This window comes from Nycticebus coucang, chromosome 13 (assembly GCF_027406575.1).
Source record: "Nycticebus coucang isolate mNycCou1 chromosome 13, mNycCou1.pri, whole genome shotgun sequence".
Taxonomy (NCBI): Eukaryota; Metazoa; Chordata; class Mammalia; order Primates; family Lorisidae; genus Nycticebus; species Nycticebus coucang.
The window spans coordinates 60523459-60542625 of record NC_069792.1 but is presented as its reverse complement, the minus strand read 5'-3'; the positions used below and the strand labels follow the sequence as shown (position 1 = coordinate 60542625).

Below are 19167 nucleotides of genomic sequence, written 5' to 3'. Positions count from 1 at the left end.
AGTCTGTCTACTCTGGTCTAAGACATATCTGTTTTCACTTGCCTCTCCCATGTCGTCCCCAAAGCATTTTTGGCACACCTTTATTAAAGCATATGCCTTAACAGATAGTGGGGGTGTGGTTACATTCTGCCTTCCCACACTAGACTCTGTGCCCAGAGGACAGGGACTGTCTTTTAGTCTGCTTTTCTAGCACCTTGGGTAAGGGCAGGCATGCAAAGAATGCTGAGTTCATAAGTGAAAAAATTAAAAAACAGAAGGGTGATTATAATTACCACTTCATTTAATTGTACTGCACTATGAAGCTAAATTTTACAAAAAATATAAATCATGCCCCAGAAGAAAATATTTATTTTTTATTATATCACCAGCAAAGAACAGTATAAATATAATTTGTGCCATGCTGGTAAAAGACATCTAAAATTTAAAAACACCATGTACTAAGACCTAAATTTTCCGTAGTCTTCTCATAAAGATCAAAAGACAACAGAAGAACCAGAACACACAGTCATTTTCTAAAGATGAGACTGGCAGACATGAAAATAACATTCTCATCCTAGAACCCATTACTTAACACATTTTTTCATTGGAAGGTCAAGTCCTCCACTAACTATCTATCCACCTTTACTGAATCCTCATCCATTCATGTGGAAGGATGAAGAGTGAGTCTGGAAAAATTCAGAAATTTTAGCATGTTGCTTTCGATATTTAATACTGTTTAACCATAGAATTCTATTTAAGAATTTGCACCTTAGAAAAGTTTTACTGGCAAGCTGAACCAAGCATTGATGGAATGCCTGTTTCTCAGGGATGGAGGACTTTTTGTTTAGGTCAGATGAACTTCAGCAGCTAAAGAGCCATCAGCGACTATCAGTCATCCCTCCCCCAGTGCTGGTCTCCATGGAGCACACGTGAACATCCTGAATGTTTGACAGCATAACTTTTACCTTCGATGTGTTGGTCTTCTTCATTACTATGAACTTTCCTGGCCATTTCCACCCTGGCCCCTGGCTCTGCAATTCCTGCTGACTGCTCCAAGCTTCCAACTTTTCCTTCAAATTGAATCTGCTCCACCTTTCCTGGACTTTCAGGAGTTTTATGGAGGGGATTATTCATTACAGGTGTTTCCACAAGCCGGCTTTCTTCCAAGACTTCTGGAGATTCATCCTCTTTGGGAATTGTTTCTAGAAGCTGGGACTGCTCCTGTTTTCCTGGTGTTGCCTGAAGTTGCTGCTCTTCAGCTATTTCCACAAGTTGGCTTCCTTCCAAGACTTCTGGAGATTCATCCTCTTTAGGAATTGTTTCTAGAAGTTGGACCTGCTCATCCTTTCCCATTGCTTCTTGAGCTTGTAGCTCTATAGCTGTTTCCAGAGGCGCGATGTTTTCAGTCATTCCTAGAAGCTTCATCTCTCCAGCAGGTTGTGGATTCTCATCACCTTCCACTGTGCCAGGGGAGTCCCTCTCTCCTGCGGTCCTCAAAGGCTGACCTTCAACTTTTGTTCCTAAAGGTTCAACCTCGGCATTTCCTTTCAAAGGCCGAGCCCCTGTCACTGCTTGCACATCTTTCTTCTCTTCTTCTGTTCCTGGGGTATCATCTTTGCCACCTGGTCCCTCTGTAGGCTGTGTCTCCTCCATAGATTCGGAGTGGTCTGCGGCGTTCTTTCCAGGGGCCACATCCTTTTCCAGGGGCTGTTCACAGAGGGATTTAACGCCATTAGCTGTAGACACTGCTGAAACCTTGAGCTTTTCTAATGGGGGAAGGCTTTCCTTTTGTGCGTTGTCATACAAAGTAGATTCTCTTCCCAGGGTACGTGGCTTTGGTTGGGCAAAGCAGGACTCACTTTTCTCTGTGGTTGAAAAATGTTCATTTGAAGTTACTTTTTGATTATGCATTTGAAAAAGAAAAAGAAAAGATAAATCAGATTATTGTCTAGTTTTATCTTAAAGTGGCTGATATCAAGAGGGAGCTATAACAATTCCACATAGTCCCAGGTACATCGGAGGACAAAAAGCCATTATCATGACCCCAGGGCTCTGCAAGTCACATCCCTTTCCTGTCTTCAGCTCATCTTAACTTCTAGGGTCCTCCAGAACCACAGTTTTCTCCTATCTGCTTTTTGTGCACCTTCTCATGGTTCCTGTCCTATACTCTAATTTAGGTTATTCCGCTTTGTTTCTGTGTTCTTTTCCCTGTCTTACTCTTTCTTCCTCAATAGAATGTTTCATGATTTGTGTTATTTGGGCTGCTAGAGAGATCTTTCTTTCCTTCTCATGCAGAATGACTCCCAGGAAAGGGAAAAGCCCTGTGGCAGAGAAACCCTACTAAGTGAAGAAATCTGGGAAGGGAAGTGTTAGGAAGAGTTTACCCTGAGTTTCATGTCATTTTAGGAGCACGAGGAGAACAGAAATCAAGAGAGAGGAAGCATGCATGCAACTTCTTGTTCTTGCTCTAGCTGTGTGACCTTTGGACCTTAGCTCCCAGTGATCTTGTCTTTACAATGGCAGCAAATCTGTCTCTGCTTCCCCTATCTCAGACTTGCATGAGGCATCCTGTCACAATAAACAGTGGATTTGAATGTGCTCTGTATAGTTTAAGAGGAGCATCTTGGCAACACATATGTACTCTTTGACCTAGTAATCCTACTTCTGGAAATCTGTCCTAAAAGCATAAAGCTTAGGAAAATGCTTTGGGGGAAGATACGTTTTTCCCAGTATTCTTTATAATAGCAAAAATTGGAAAACAATTTAAGAGTCAAGTTAGGGAACAGCTAAATATTCCACTGGATGGAATATGGTTGTACCATAAAAAAAAAGATGATTATGAAAGTCAAATGCTAAAATATGAAAGTAATTATGGTGTAATAAGTTTTAAAAAATTGCTCAAGGTGGGGTTGATCAAATGGAACAATGCTTATAAAGCAGGAGTTCTCAATCCCTGGGTTGTGACCCACAGGAACTGTATTAAAAGGCCGCAGCATTAGAAAGGTTGCAAACCACTGTTACAAAATGTGTTTATTAGCCCAAAGTCTGCTGTGCAATTAAATGCTTGATAAGTTAGCTAGCAATTTCATATACAGTATGATATAATGTTCAAAGAAAGGGAGAGAGGGTGAGAGGAAAAACAAATTACAAATAGAGGGGGGAAAGACTAGATGAAAACAAGTCAAATGTTAAAATGGTCTCTAGGTGATATTTTTCCTCTTGTATCTTTTTTCCCTAAAGATTCTTTTTCTTTTTATTTCCTGAGTTACCATTCACCCCAGTTATATACACATGTAGTTTAAAGAGTTACCTGCTTATCTAATGTAAGTTGAAGACAAGTAACACTCAGGTATCTTCTCCCATTTCCCCTTCTCTAGGGATAAATAATTTGATTCTTTTAGCTGTTTTGGAGGAATGCTTTCTCTATTCTGCTAAATGAATTGTACTTTAGGATTTTTCTGTTAGGGCTCTTTCAGTCGACTAAAACTATGGAAGATAAAGACTTAGCTCCTTTTCCTCCCACCTCCTTCACCTACTACTCCCTCTCATTACACACTCACATTTCCTTTCAATTCAGCAATCATATATTAAGTATTTAAAATAGTAATGTAATTTGGATCATATCACTTAGATGCACATATAATGACTATGCCTGCTATGAAGAACTGAGCCATATACTAAGCCATGACTTTGTGTAAACAATTTTTATTTTTCTCCAAGTCAGTAATTGTCAGTTTTTCCTTTCCTTAGTTTGTGGTATCATTCATTCAATTCACTACTGCTGATTCTCTTTTTTTTTCTTTCTTTTTAATATATTTATTCGTAACAGCCATCAATTTCATTTTTTTTTTTTTTTTTTGCAGTTTTTGGCCGGGGCTGGGTTTGAACCTGCCACCTCCGGCATATGGGGCCAGCACCCTACTCCTTTGAGCCACAGGCGCTCCCCCATCAATTTCATTTTCATGAAGAAGATGAGACACTTGTTGAAATACCTGGTGCCACCAACCCCTGAGCTTTTTTTTTTTTTTTGTAGAGACAGAGTCTCACTTTATGGCCCTCCGTAGAGTGCCTTGGCCTCACACAGCTCACAGCAACCTCCAACTCCTGGGCTCAAGCGATTCTCTTGCCTCAGCCTCCCGAGTAGCTGGGACTACAGGCACCCGCCACAACGCCCGGCTATTTTTTGGTTGCAGTTTGGCCGGGGCTGGGTTTGAACACGCCACCCTCGGTATATGGGGCCGGCGCCCTACTCACTGAGCCACAGGCGCCGCCCCAACCCCTGAGCTTTTTAAGGATCCTGTGGCCTTAGAACCACAACTATAAAAGGAAAAAGAAAAAAAAAAAAAAGGTCCTGTGGCATCTGGGGTGGTTCTCAGTTTTCTCTCCTGCTAACGTCCCATCGAGCTTTCCTTGGTATGCTCAGCAGTTATCACACCTCTGTCTGCTTTCTGAACCCCCATGTTGTTCTATTATTGTCTTTTCTGATGTTTTTCCCATCCTTGTGGGTTTCAACAGGTTTGTTTTTTAATCTCTTTACCGTCATTTTAGAGCATTTCAGGAAGGCACAAAATAAGATCCATGTCTTCCATCTGAACACATGTCATCCATGTGTTCCATCTCACTGTCACTAATACATCCAAAAATGCTTTGATGATTATTTATAATGAAAAAAAATCTCCAAAAGAATACATAGCATGTATATAAAAACGGTTTACATTTAAAAAATGAAAACCACGGGCTCTGCTCTCTGGTATCCTAGAATCTCATAAAGCCGTCAGAAGCAGTAAACTAACAAAAACAATGACCATACGATAAGTTCTGTGACAGCTGCAAGAGACTGCACATGGGTTGAGGGTTATGGGATCGTTTCTGCCAGTTCCATAAGGAGAATACATAGGGGAACCTGAAGGACTTGGAAGGAAAGCGTGGCTGGAGGCTGGTGCAGGAGCCAGAGCGTGAAGAGCCCTGTAGGTGGTGCTAAAGAGTTCAGAAGTTATCCTGAAGAGAGAAAGGCATTAGGAATAAAGAACAAGAATTGTGAGCAGGATTTTCTTTCTTTCTCTCTCTTTCCTTTCTAATTTTCCTTTCTTTCTTTTCTTCCTTCCTCTCTTTCTTTCCTTCTTTCTCTCCTTCCTTCCTTCCTTTCTTCCTTCCTTTTTTTCCCTTGGAGACAGAGTCTCTCTCACTGTCACCCCAACTAGAGTACAGGGTAGAGACAGGGTCTCACTATTGCCCAGGCTGGTCTTGAACACCTAACCTCATGTGATCCTCCTGCCTTGGCCTCTCAAAGGGGTAGGATTAGGATAGGGTAGATGTGAGTCACTATACCCAACCAGAGCTTTCTTAAAAAGTTAAATAAAAAATACACAGGCACTTGGCTTGGCGCCTGTAGCTTACACACCCCATAGCTGGCGGGTTCGAAACCAGCCCAGGTCTGCCAAACAATAACAACTACAACCAAAAAAATAGCTAGGCATTGTGGTGGGCACCTGTAGTCCCAGCTACTTGGGAGGCTGAGAGAAGAGAATTGCTTAAGCCCAACAGTTGGAGGTTGCTGTGAGCTGTGACACCATAGCTCTCTACTCAGGGCGACATAGTGAGACTCTGTCTCAAATAAAAAAAACAAAGAAACACGTGCACCATATAACTCAACCGTTTGACTCCTAGGTATTTTCCCAAAAGAAAAGCAAAGATGGCTCAGCGCTTGTAGCACACTGGTTACGGCCATATACACTGAGGATGGCGGGTTCAAACCTGGTGTGGGCCCGCTAAACAACTGCAACAACAACAAAAAAATAGCCAGGCATTGTGGCAGGTGCCTGTAGTCCCAGCTACTTGGGAGGCTGAAGCAAGAGAATTGCATAAGCTCAAGAGTTTGAGATTGCTGTGAGTTGTGACACCACAGCACTCTACTGAGGGTGATGTAGTGAGACTCTGTCTCAAAAAAAAAAAAAAAGAAAGAAAGAAAGAAAAGAAAAGCAAGGATGCAGATTTGACAAGTTCATGAACTTGCCACCATGCATTTACAATGAACAAACAACTAGGTAATGTTTCATAACTTTGGTATATCAGTGTCTCGTGGTTGTGTCTATGCCTACACAGAGCAGTGTCGTGCTGAGTCACATTCATTAGTGTTATTGCAAGTTTTTGTGTGCCTTGGCAAGAATATCAGAGCTTCAATTAGAGCAACAAACAAACATTCATAAATTTCTTTTTAAACTTGGCAAGAGTGGAAGTGAAATCAGTCCATATTTGTGGGGATAATGCAATGAAGAAAATAGCAGTGTATAAATAGATTAAACATTTTTCTGAGTGGCAAGAAAGTGTCACTGATGAAGAAAGGTCAGGGCAGCCAGTGACAAGCAGAACTGGTGAAAACATCGTAAAAGTTTGACAAATTATGCATCAAAATTGTGGACTGACTGTAAGAAGCATAGCAGACCAAGTAAACATCAATAGAGTAAGAGCTAGGAAAATCTTAACTGAAAATTTTGGCCAAGAACTCATGGCTCTTGCATCAGGACAATGCACCAGCTCACACAGCACTGTCTGTGAGGGAGTTTTTAGCCAGTAAACAAATAAATGTATTGGAACACCCTCCTTATTCACCTGATCTGGCTCCCAGAGACTTTTTTCTTTACCCAAAGATCAAGATATTATTGAAAGGAAGACATTTTGATCACATTCAGGACATCAAGGGTAATACAACAGGTTTCATAGCCATTCTAGAAAAATGTTTGTTTGTTGCTCTAATTCAAGCTCTAATATTTTTGCCAAGGCACACAAAAACATACAGAAAAAGAGTTCCAAAATTGCTCTGAAGGGTGGACTAGGTGCTGGCATAGAGCATAGCTACCCAAGGGGAGTACTTTGAAGGTGACCATACTAATTTTCAGCAATGAGGTATGTAACACTTTTTCTAGGGTGAGTTTGCAAACTTAATTGTCAGAGCACGTATGTCCATACAAACACTTGTATACAAATGTTCATAGCAGCTTTATGTGCAATAGCTAAAACTGGAAACAACCCAAGTTTCTATCAATAGGTGAATGATAAGCAAACATGGTAGATCCATTCCATGGAAGACCACTCAGCAATAAAAAAGAAATGAGCAATCGATAAATCCAACAATATGGACACACTTCAAACATTATGCTGAGTGAAGGAAGATAAAAGATCAAATACCATAGGATTTCATTTGTATAAACCCTAGAAGATGATGACTTATCTAAGTGACAGAAAATAGAACAGTGGTTGCCTGCGGACTGAAATCAGAGGAAGACAGAAGGGGGATTTAAAAGGGGCATCTGCAAAGCAAACTGTATGGGGCAACAAATATGTTCACTATCTTTTTCGTGCTGATGCTTTCTTAGGTGCACACATAAACCAAAACTTACTATTGATAAAAATGTGCAGTTTGTTGTATATCAATTATACCTCTTGACAACTAATTTTTAAAATATAAAATTTTTAAATATAAAAATATAATGAAAAAAAGAATTGTGAGCAAGGTAGTGACTCAATCATATTTGGATTTTTAAAACCTTCCTCTGTACAATGAATTTGAGGTGGGCAGCATAGAAGTCAATGTGACCAGTGACTTCTAAGAAATGAAAGTGGCTGGACATAAAGACTGATTCAGGGCGCAGCGCCCATAGCACAGTGGTTATGTGCCAGCCACATCCACCGAGGCTGGCAGGTTCAGAACTGGTCCAGGCCAGCTAAACAACAATGAACACTGCAACAAAAAATAGTGGGGTGTTGTGGAGGGCACCTGTAATCCCAGCTACTTGAGAGGCTGAGGCAAGAGAATCACTTAAGCCCAAGAGTTTGAGGTTGCTGTGAGCTGTGACACCGCGGCACTCTACCAAGGGCAACATAGTGAGATTCTGTGTCAAAAAAAAAAAAAAAAAGATTGATTCAGGGGGTGAGGGAGGAGGAGGGAGGGCCTAGGGCTGCAGTTCTCAACCTGTGGGTCACGACCTACAGGAACTGTATTAAAGGGCTGCGGCATTAGGAAGGTTGAGAACCACTGGTCTAGGGTAACATTATTTCATATGTTGGATGCTACAGATGGAAAAATGGTATGAATGGATTTGGGTTAGAGAGAGACATGAATTGTTTGGGTGGGGCATGGCATGTTGGAGATGGCTGTAGAGTGTACATTCTCGTGGCAAGGTCCAGCAGGCAGTTGGGCATGCGAATATTGGCTGGAAATATTTGTGACAGGCTGCAGCTGAGCTATCTATCTTATTAAAGAGATTTATTAATAAGAAGGGAGAAAGGGGGAGTTTTTGCAAAGAGGCTCCTGTGCGGAGAGGGAAATGAGAAAGCAGGGGGGTGGGTATATGTGTGTGTTCAACACCTACCTTCTCCACCCAGTTGCAGAGAATGGGTGTGACCCTCCTGGATCACAGCCCGAGGCGGAGAAGCAGAGCTCAGGAACAATATCAAGAGACAAAGGGCTCAGGTTTCAGGGGTCCAAATGACGGAATTGGGAAGAGGGCTGTCCTTCACCCACCCCTACCCGCAAATGATCATGAATAAAGGCTTCAAATTAATAGCAAGTAAGGCAATTTAATAAAGGTAATGTCTCAGGCCTACAAAGTAATTCATGGTAACAGATTAACCTATTTAGATGCCACACAAAGGATGTTCTGGTGATAACAGCTTTAGGGAGTTAACCAGGAAATGTGTTAATGTACTAATCGTGGATGTCTGACAAATTATATTTCCTGGCATAATAGTTATTACAGTGATTAGTACCGTCAGTTAAATGAGTAAACCATTTTCATCCACCTATGCCAGCCATGGGAGCATTCTAAACGCATCATTCTTCTAGAGCAGAAGTAGCTGTGGGGGGAAAAATGTTCTGACACACCTAAAACATAAAACATAGCCATATAATTTTTTGGTTTGGTTTGTTTATTTATTTTTTTTTTTTTGGCTTTGGCGGGGGGAGGGAACAGAGTCTCAAGCTGTCGCCCTCGGTAGAGGGCTGTGGTGTCATAGGTCACAGCAACTTCAAACTCTTGGGCTCAAGCGATCCTCTTGCCTCAGTTTTTCTATTTGTTTAGTAGAGACGGGGTCTCGCTCTCAGGTTGATCTTAAACTCATGAGCTCAATCAATCCACCTGCCTCAGCCTCCCAGAGTGCTAGGATTATAGGCATGACCCACTGCACCTGGCCATAATTTTGTATTTTTAAAAATATGCCATGAGTTGAATTTTTCCCCCAAAAAAAGCTGTGTGAAAATGTATTTATTCACAAATGATATCATAAGTGTCTAAGAAAGTGATCTGGTAATTTTTGCTATGGCTAATGTGCTCATGATCACAGAGACCATTTTCATTCTCATGTGTTTTTCCCAGTCTTACTGCTACACTGGAAGTAGGCAAGTATCCTCAATATATAATTTTATAAAACACAACCCCAAAATAGTCAGCCAAACTGGGAAACATTACAGACGGATGTCACTGTCTTTAATGTTTTACTGGGATAGCCCAAAAGAGATAAAATACCTTTAAAATGATCACCAAAAAAGTAGATGAAATGCTAGAAGTGTAGTGCCACATGTTTTGCGATTATATTAATTGCCACATAACATTTTGTAATTTATATTGATTAATTAAAAATATAAATTTTGAAATGACTGTATTTTGGAGTTAATAGTTTCCAAGGAAAAGCTCAAAGTTCTTTCTCCTATGCAATAGAAAAGAGCAATCTGCTCTGAAAGGGAGGATAGAGATCGTATGACCTTGAAAAGGGCACCTATAACATAGTAGAGTTAAACCCAGCTCCTGCCCTGATTCGTCTCTGCCTCCGTCTTATCACCTGTAAAGTGGGAATAGTGTTAGTACCTGAATGGGGAGTTGCTGCGAGGAAAACATGAGATAATACTTAGAATGGACTGGCACAGCATCTAGCACCCACTAAGCACCACTATCATTACACCACCTTTAATGGCCCAAGCAGGGATGGAAATTATAATGGACAAACAGAAAAGTAAGGTGATTCCATTTATTCGAATACCGGTTCCTTTCTGTGAGCCTATTCAGAAACAGAAAGATTAGAAGAAATAAGTGAAAAGGCTGCAAAAACTAGTGATTGTTTTAAACTGTCTCTCAGACAACCTAAAAATAAAGTCTACAATTACCACTATAACTTTCTTTCTGGCTCCAGATTTCTTATCTCATATTGTTTCTACCCTTGACCTGCTAAGAAAAGCACATTTTTTTGTTTGTTTGTTTGTTTTTGAGACAGAGTCTCACTCTGTCGACCTGGGTAGAGTGCTGTGGCATCATCATAGCTCACAGCAACCTCACACCCTTGGGCTCAAGAGATCCTCTTGCCTCAGCCTCCCGAGTATCTGGGACTACAGGCACCTGCCACAAAGCCTGGCTAGTTTTTCTATTTTTAATTGAGACAGGGCCTTGCTCTTGCTCAGGCTGGTCTTAAAATCCTGAGTTCAAGCTCAGCCTGTCAGGGGGCAAAGATTTCAGACAAGAACGACTGCACCCAGTCTCACACGTTTTTTGTTTGATTTCCCCCCCTTCCTGTCAGCTGAGGCAGGACTCTCCTGATGCTGGTGTGAATCCTGACTCTGCCATTTACTTAACTGTGCAATGTAGACAAATTCCTAACCTCCCTGGACCTCAGTTTCCCTCTCTATAAAATGGGGATATTGTTTGTTTTTCAAGCTTGTTAGGAGAATTGACTGAGGTGATAAAGTATGTAATTTTTCCAGCATCATGTCTGACAGGAGAAGGTAGCCAGTAAACAGGAATGCAACACAAAGCTATTTAGGCTGCTGAAGGGCTGAGGGGGAGCTGAACCCCTGCCTGAGTGCACCTGCAAGGTGTACCTTCTTTTTCTAATTTTACAAAGATCCCATGAGGACCTTGAGTGACCTATCAAAAAATTACAGCTAACTTAGCAACAGAAAAGCTAAAATGCAATATTAAAGGGCTTGGATACACAGTCCCCTAAAGATTATGAAGTTATCAATGTTGACCTATAAAGTAGTATTATTATCATGGTAATTTTTAAACACGATTCTTGATAGATAATGGAATTATACTGATAACATATGCAATGACTTAACCAGGCCTGACTGGTGTTAATAAAGGTTACTGGTCATTTTTATATCAATGAATGTTTCATTCTGTTTGCTGGCTTTGTTTTTTTTTTGGTTTGTTTGTTTTTTGAAGTTTAGACCAAGTTTAATGATGAAAGGGGACAGAGACCTGCCTGAATAAAGATGGCATGTGCTGTTTGCTGGCTTTGATTTCTTTTATTCATCATGTATTCATCAAGTGCAAAATACAGGTGGACTCTGGGTAGGAAACAAGAGTCATAGCAGGTAACAAGGAAGAGCTGGTCTTTGCTATCCTAGAGTTGACTGCATTCAGGGAAAGTTGAATAACAGCTACTCCCACTGTTAAATACCATTTACTGGCTGTGTACTACCTCTTACCAACAGGCTCTGCCCACCTGATTTTGTGAATCCCCAACATACCCTCTCAAGGCAGAAGGTACTACATCCTTTCCTCTACCACTCTCAACTTGAAAAGCAGTGAGAGATATTTTTATCCTCAAACAGGAGACATTCTCTGCCTAATCTATACTACTATGTAATAAGAACTGATGCATTGTTTCCACATCCAAAGTTTTTTAAAGATGTGTCTGTTTTCTGAACCCTACATTTCATCAAATCATACACTGCTCTGGCCTAATCCTTTGGTGCTCATTATCTCTTGATTCTGTTGTAAATTGATCCATGCACAAATTTGTTGTGACAGCTGAACTAACAGAACTCCCGTTGTAAGCGCCGTTGTGATAAGCACACAAAGAAACTAAATACTAGGCAACATTACAGAAGGGATTAGAACTAGAGCTAACATACCTGAAATTCACATTATGAGGGAAGCTTTGCAATGCAGTTCATTACCCTAATCAGAAATGAAAAGCTGCTACCCAACCAAGAGAAAAACTTGAAGCCAGTATTTCCTATGGCAATGCCGTATCAGACATCCCAAGGACCTCATTGCCCTTGTCTGCTGGGTTTTCTAGAGAATTCATGAGGAAGGGGGATGCTGATATTTTCCCTTGCTGCCACTGTTTATAGGTTCTTGGAGCTTTTGAGCTTAGCGAACCAGAGATGTAGCATGAGTGAGCTCCAAAGGAATCGCTTCATATTCCTTCTCATTTTCTTATTTTGCTTTCACCTCAATTCCATTCTATCATTCATCCATCCATCTGATACTTGTGGCACTGCTAGTAATGTTATTGTAGATGTTTTTGCCCTTTTTCTACATCAAAGTGTGCACACTGTTCTGTGTACCACAGCACAAATGCTAATCCCTAGTGTGCAATCCACCAGCTCACAAGGCGCTCATTCCAAAGAGAAGTGAACTTAAGCAATGTTCTATGTATTGAAGTATGAAATCACCAACCAGAAAAATCCTAGCAGGGGTCCTCAAACTTTTTAAACAGGGGGCCAGTTCACTATCCCTCAGACCATTGGAGGGCCGGACTATAGTTAAAAAAAAAACAAACAAAACTATGAACAAATTCCTATGCACACTGCACATATCTTATTTTGAAGTAAAAAAACAAAACAGGAACAAATACAATCATACCGCCTCATGTGGCTGGCGGGCCGTACTTTGAGGACCCCTACAGGTAAATAAGAATCAGATGTATCACTTTTCTTTTTCTTTTTAGTTATTTATTTATTTTTGAGACAGAGTCTCACTTTGTCATCTTCGATAGAGTGCTGTGGCATCATAGCTCACAGTAACCTCAATCTCTTGGGCTCAAGCGATTCTCCTGCCTCAGCCTCCTGAGTAGCTGACTACAGGCACCTGCCACAACACCCAGCTATTTTTAGAGATGGGTGTCTTATTCTTGCACAGGCTGGTCTCAAACCCATGAGCTCAAGCAATCCACCCGCCTCGGCCTCGCAGAGTGCTAGAACTACAGACATGAGGCACCACACTCGGCCTCATCACTGTTCTTTTTAATAGAAGCACCTGAATTTACAAATGTAAAATTCATTTTGAATATCACAAAGCAAATGTGATGAAGTCTGAAGGCAAACCTTATGCCGAAATTAAACTATAGAGAAACTAGAGAAACAAGAACATGTAATTGGGAAGGTACTTAAAACACTTGATGAGCTCACATGGAGATGTGGGTGTCTGCCTAGGGGAGATTCTGGCATTAAAGTGAGCAGGGCGCCGGCCCCATATGCTGAGGGTGGCGGGTTCAAACCCAGCCCCGGCCAAACTGCAACAAAAAAATAGCCGGGCGTTGTGGCGGGTGCCTGTAGTCCCAGCTACTTGGGAGGCTGAGGCAGGAGAATCGCCTAAGCCCAGGAGTTGGAGGTTGCTGTGAGCTGTGTGATGCCACGGCACTCTACCGAGGGCAATAAAGTGAAACTGTCTCTACAAAAAAAAAAAAAAAAAGAAGTACAGAGGCTGTCGTGAAGCCACAAAAAATACAGTAGAACTTCCTTACATTGACCACCTCCTTAAGCTGACCTAATTTTCATAAACTGGACATACGCCACAGGTACTCAGTGAAAGTTCCTTATGTTGACCACTTTATATCAACCCATTTGTTACCATCTGTTGGGTGGTCAACTTACTGGGTAAATACTGGGTAGTCACTCCTCCAGATATACTTTTCCAATTTAATTATCTTTCATTTCTTTTAGACTCCTATAAGATAAACTGTTGTTTCAAAAACACAAAAGCACAATCGTCACTTATGAAATTATCAAAAGAAGGGCGGTGCCTGTGGCTCAGTGAGTAGGGTGCCGGCCCCATATACCGAGGGTGGTGGGTTCAAACCCAGCCCCGGCCAAACTACAACAAAAAAATAGCCGGGCGTTGTGGCAGGCGCCTGTAGTCCCAGCTACTCAGCAGGCTGAGGCAACAGAATCGCCTAAACCCAGGAGTTGGAGGTTGCTGTGAGCTGTGATGTCATAGCACTCTACCGAGGGTGATAAGGTGATAAAGTGAGACTCTGTCTCTAAAAAAAAAGAAAGAAATTATCAACAGAATTCACTACTGAAAAAGACAGTTTCATTGGTGGATGGTCATTACTAGAACAAGGGAATGCAACATTTAGGTAGAAATCTATTCTGTAAAATCAAAGCCCATTCACTGGACAAGAAAAGGAGACAGCAATGAACAGAACGTCTGTGTGGGATCAGCGCCCGTACTCAGTGGTTAGGGTGCCAGCCACATACACCAGAGCTGGCGGGTTTGAACCAGGCCCAGGCCTGCTAAACAACAACTACAACAAAAAAATAGCCAGGCATTGTAGCGGGTGCCTGTAGTCCCAGCTACTTGGGAGGCTGAGGTAAAAGAATCACTTAAGCCCAAGAGTTTGAGGTTGCTGTGAGCAGTGACTCCATAGCACTCCACCGAGGGTGACATAGTGAGATTCTGTCTCAAAAAAAAAAAAAAAGAGAGAATGTCTGTGTGTATATACTCTCACAGGCCTGGCCCACCATGCTTCTCCAGGAAGAAAAATAGTATTTAACATTTATTGAGGCACTGGGCCTAGAGCTCCTTCTTACAACGCCTTTATCTGGGAGGGGCACACTGCTAGTAAGTGGCAGAGCTCAGATTTAAGCCCAAGGAAGCCTGAGTCCACTTTGAAGAATTAGGTGCCTTTAAAGGCAAAGTGTGATCCTAGAACTTGCACCATGGGAATGACCTGGGAATTGTTTATTCTTTATTACTGAATCTCAGGTCCCACCAAAAGACTCACTGAACCAGAATCTATATTTTAACAAGATCCCCAGGTAATTAAGTCATCAATGGGTCACCTGAAAAACGCATATAGAAGCTAGTTAGGAGAGACTAAAGGTGAGGAGGGACACACAGGGTTGGTGGCCACAGGTGTCCTTTGTTCTCCTCAGTGTTGCTGCCTATCTTCAAGCATCTGGTGTGGTCTCCATCCTCACCTACCATGCCATGGAGATGTGCCATGGTCAGCACAGGAGATGACATTCGTACACTGATGTAGCAATGAACCAAGGATTGAGCGGTCTAAGTGAGTGCCACACTAGGGAGACAGATTTTTTTCTCAAGCTTTCTTCATTTCACAGAATTGGCTAGGTTTGCTAAGTCTCTACATTGGCTAAGTCAGGAAAAAAGAGCCCTTCTAATTTCTTATCTGAAATTAACTTTTTTTTTGAGATAGAGTCTCACTATGTCTCACTCTACCCTTGGTAGAGTGCCGTGGCGTCACAATCACAGCAACCTCCAACTCTTGGGCTTCAGCGATTCTCTTGCCTCTGCCTCCCAAGTAGCTGGGACTACAGGCACCCACCACAACACCCGGCTATTTTTTGTTGCAGTTGTCATTGTTATTTAGCTGTCCCAGGCTGGGTTCGAACCCGCCAGCCTTGGTGTATATGGCCAGCACCATAACCACTGTGCTATGGACACCGAGCCCTGAAATTAAAGTTAACACTTTCTCTACCTTGTACTCTAAGAGAGGTGGACACCCAGTGTGAGGTGGCCATTCTCCTGGCTTGGTCACTGAGCTTGGGCTTGACTTGGTCAGGCTCAGTGACCAAGCCAGGAGAACAGCCCCTGGTTAGCAGCTTTGTGGCTGGGATGGAAGACTTAAAATTTTGCAACAGAGCAGTCATGTTCATATCAGACTTGGGCCTGAAGTCTGGGTGGTCAGTGCACCCTGAGAGTCATTGGTACTAGAAAGAGCAGTGGGCAGACTCAGGAGAATGACCTGGGTCTTTCAGCTGACTGATGGCTGCTACAACTGTGGCAGATTAGGGACCCACATGCAGTTCAGATGATTTTGGCTCCATGGTTAGGAAACAGGACAGATCATATCGAAATAAAGGATTTTCTTTTCCAAAATGAAAAGCCATTTGTAAAAAAGCAAAAGTCTTCCTCTCATAATCCTATGCACCTTGGAAGCCAGCATTGGGCCTTCTGGCATAGGATTTGAAAGCCGAATTAACTAAATGAACTTCTTCATAAAGCAAATCATAAGAAAAAGCTTTAAAACAGGAAGAAGTAGGTTTGACCATAAATCATGGAAATATTTAAAGTGGAAGATTTCAATGAGCTTAGAAAATAAAAGAAAAGATCTATACTCACCCTTCTTCAAGCTTCAGAGTTTCCAGAAGTATTATAGGAATTTAGCAGGCAGTACCCGTCCTCCCCAAACCTCATAACCCCAGTCACGTCATGAGAAAAATACCAAACTCCAATTGAGAAATATTCTTTTTTTTTTTTTTTTGTAGAGACAGAGTCTCACTTTACCGCCTTCAGTAGAGTGCCATGATGTCACAGGACTCACAGCAACCTCTAGCTCTTGGGCTTCAGCGATTCTCCTGCCTCGGCCTCCCAAGCAGCTGGGACTACAGGCGCCCGCCACAACACCCAGCTATTTTTTGGTTGCAGTTCAGCCGGGGCTGGGTTTGAACCCACCACCCTCAGTATATGGAGCCGGCGCCCTACTCACTGAGCCACAGGCGCCACCCAATTGAGAAATATTCTACAAAATACCTGACTAGCACTCCTCAAAGCAAGGAAAGCAAATGTTAAGGTCAAGGTCATCAAAAGCCAGGAAAATCTGAAAAACTAACATAGCCAAAAGGAGCCTAAGGAGACATGTTAACTAAATGTAATGTGAGATCCTGCATGGGCTCTTGGAACAGACACAAAACATTAAAGAAAAACTACAGGAATGTGAATAAAGCATGGACTTACTTAACAAAAATGTATCAGTATTGGTTCATTAACTGTAACAACATATCCTACTAATATAAGATGTTAATAACACAGGAAAGTGAGTGTGGAATATGTGAGAACTCTCTGTACTACATAATTTTTCTGTGAATCTAAAACTATCCTAAAATAAAATGTATTATGGTAGCAAAAGTACAAGAGCAAGTAACCTAACAAAGTAAGCTCTGGCAGCATTATAAAAGCTATCCTGTAAACTTCAACTATTCATATACCACCTTTCTGATTTTTTAATATTCCTGTGCTACTTGTGACTTAATATTTTTAAGCCATCATTTTTCTTTTCTTTATTTTTCATTTTTATTTATTTATTTATTTCTGAGACAGAGCCTCAAGCTGCCGCCCTGGGTAGAGTGCTGTAGCATAATAGCTCACAGCAACCTTTAACTTCTGGGCTCAAGCGAGTCTCCTGCCTCCGCCTTCCAAGTAGCTGGGACTATAGGCGCCAGCCACAACACCCAGCTATTTTTTGGTTGCAGCCATCATTGTTGTTCGGCAGGCCCGGGCTGGATTCGAACCTGCCAGCTCAGGTGTATGTGGCTGGCGCCTTAGCCGCTTGAGCCACAGGCGCCGAGCCTCTTCTCTTTATTTTTAAAGTGAGGAAATCAACACACTCAAAGATATAGAACTTAATTTTTTTTTTTTTTTGAACAGGGTCTCACTCTGTTGCCTGGGCTGGAGTGCAATGGCATCACCATTGCTCACAGGAACCTCAAATTACTGGACTCAAGTAGTCCTCTTGCCTTAGCCTCCAGAGTACCTGGGACTCCAGGTACATGTGACCATGCCTGGCTAATTTTTTTATTTTTTGTAGAGACAGGATCTTGATCTTACCCAGACTGATCTCAAATTCCTGGCTTCAAGTGATTCTGCCACCCTGGCCTTCCAGAGTGCTAGGATTACCGGTGTGAGCCACTGCATCTAGTCTAGAACTTGATCTTAAAAAAATAATAATAATTAGAAAAGCCACTTGTAGCAATGAAGTAATTTCTAATTTTTCTAAGTGAGATTCACTAATATTGATATTAATGACAGATAATTTGTATCAAGGACTTACTAGGCAATACTCTAAGCCAGGAGCCAGCAAATTTTTCCTTTTAAGAGACAGACAGTAAATATTTTCAGCTTTTTCTATTGCAACTACTCAAATCTGTTGTCTCAGTGAGAAAGTCATAGACAGTATGTAATGAATGGACAAGTCTATGTTCCAATAAAACTTTATTTACGGGCGGCACCTGTGGCTCAGTGAGTAGGGCGCCAGCCCCATATGCCGAGGGTGGTGGGTTCAAGCCCAGCCCCAGCCAAACTGCAACAACAACAACAAAAAAATAGCCGGGCGTTGTGGAGGGCACCTGTAGTCCCAGCTGCTCGGGAGGCTGAGGCAAGAGAATCATGTAAGCCCAAGAGCTGGAGGTTGCTGTGAGCCGTGTGACACCACGGCACTCTACCAAGGGCAGTAAAGTGAGACTCTGTCTCTACAAAAAAAAAAAAAAAAAACTTTATTTACAAAACAGGTGGTGGGTTGCATTTGACTAGCAAGCCAGTTTATCAATCCCTGTTCTAGGCAATACTTAGGGTATATTCTAGGTGTGTTATATACCTTAACTCCTTTATTCCTCAGGTCAACTCTGTGAAGCACTATTTTACAGATGAAGTCACGGAGTCAGGAGAGAGGTAGAGTGGCTGGCTCAAAATCATACAACTAATAAATGGTCCTGAACCAGGATTTGAACCTAGACAGTCTAACTCCAGACCAACATTCCTCATCAGCACTCTATACTGTCTTTCACTGCATTGAAATTCACACACCCATACACCCATTATTTTGAGGTGTACAGACAACCAGAGCCTCTCAAAACATGTAGTCTACAGGATAAGCAAAAGGAAAGGAAATTAGCCTAAAGAAACTATGTGCTTTAAATCAGAGTCTTGGGAAAATGGGAAAGGGAAAGAATAGAAAAAAAAAAAAGGTGCATCGTCATTATCAATGACAGTGAGGGAAAGAAATAAGCAAAGACAATGGTTTGGGGAGGACATTTCATCAGAGGTACTTGCTGGAATGGTGAAGGCAGATGCTGTCTTGTAAGAGAAACTACTAGTAAAAATGTCAGTGTTAACTAAAATGTATAGCCCCGTGCTTCCTGATCTTCTCAATGTCATGGCACACAGAGAACATGCTATTTGTGCCGCTCACTTGAACAAAAGGAAGAAGCTGCTCCCAGAAGACCTGGGCTGCCCTGAAGGCTGGGAGGAGCAGTGGCAAGCTGTAACCCCTTCCGCAGGCTGGGAAACTCTGACACCATACAGGGGGTACTAAGCAGTGCACGCCAGCATTGCCTCGCTTAGTTCTCCCACTTCCATAAAGGTTAATTCCCAGGTGGTTTTAGCTGTT

General features: G+C 42.0%; 1 protein-coding gene across 5 annotated transcripts in view; it reads right to left on the bottom strand.

Moving 5' to 3' along the window:
* The window catches only part of ERICH5 (glutamate rich 5), a 52893-nt gene that overhangs the window by 8190 nt on the left and 25536 nt on the right, over positions 1-19167 (bottom strand). For all 5 annotated transcript variants that reach the window (XM_053559064.1, XM_053559066.1, XM_053559063.1 and 2 more), the window contains one exon: positions 945-1874. In XM_053559064.1, coding sequence (XP_053415039.1) covers positions 945-1874 — 930 coding nt within the window. The remainder of the gene's footprint in view (positions 1-944; positions 1875-19167) is intronic.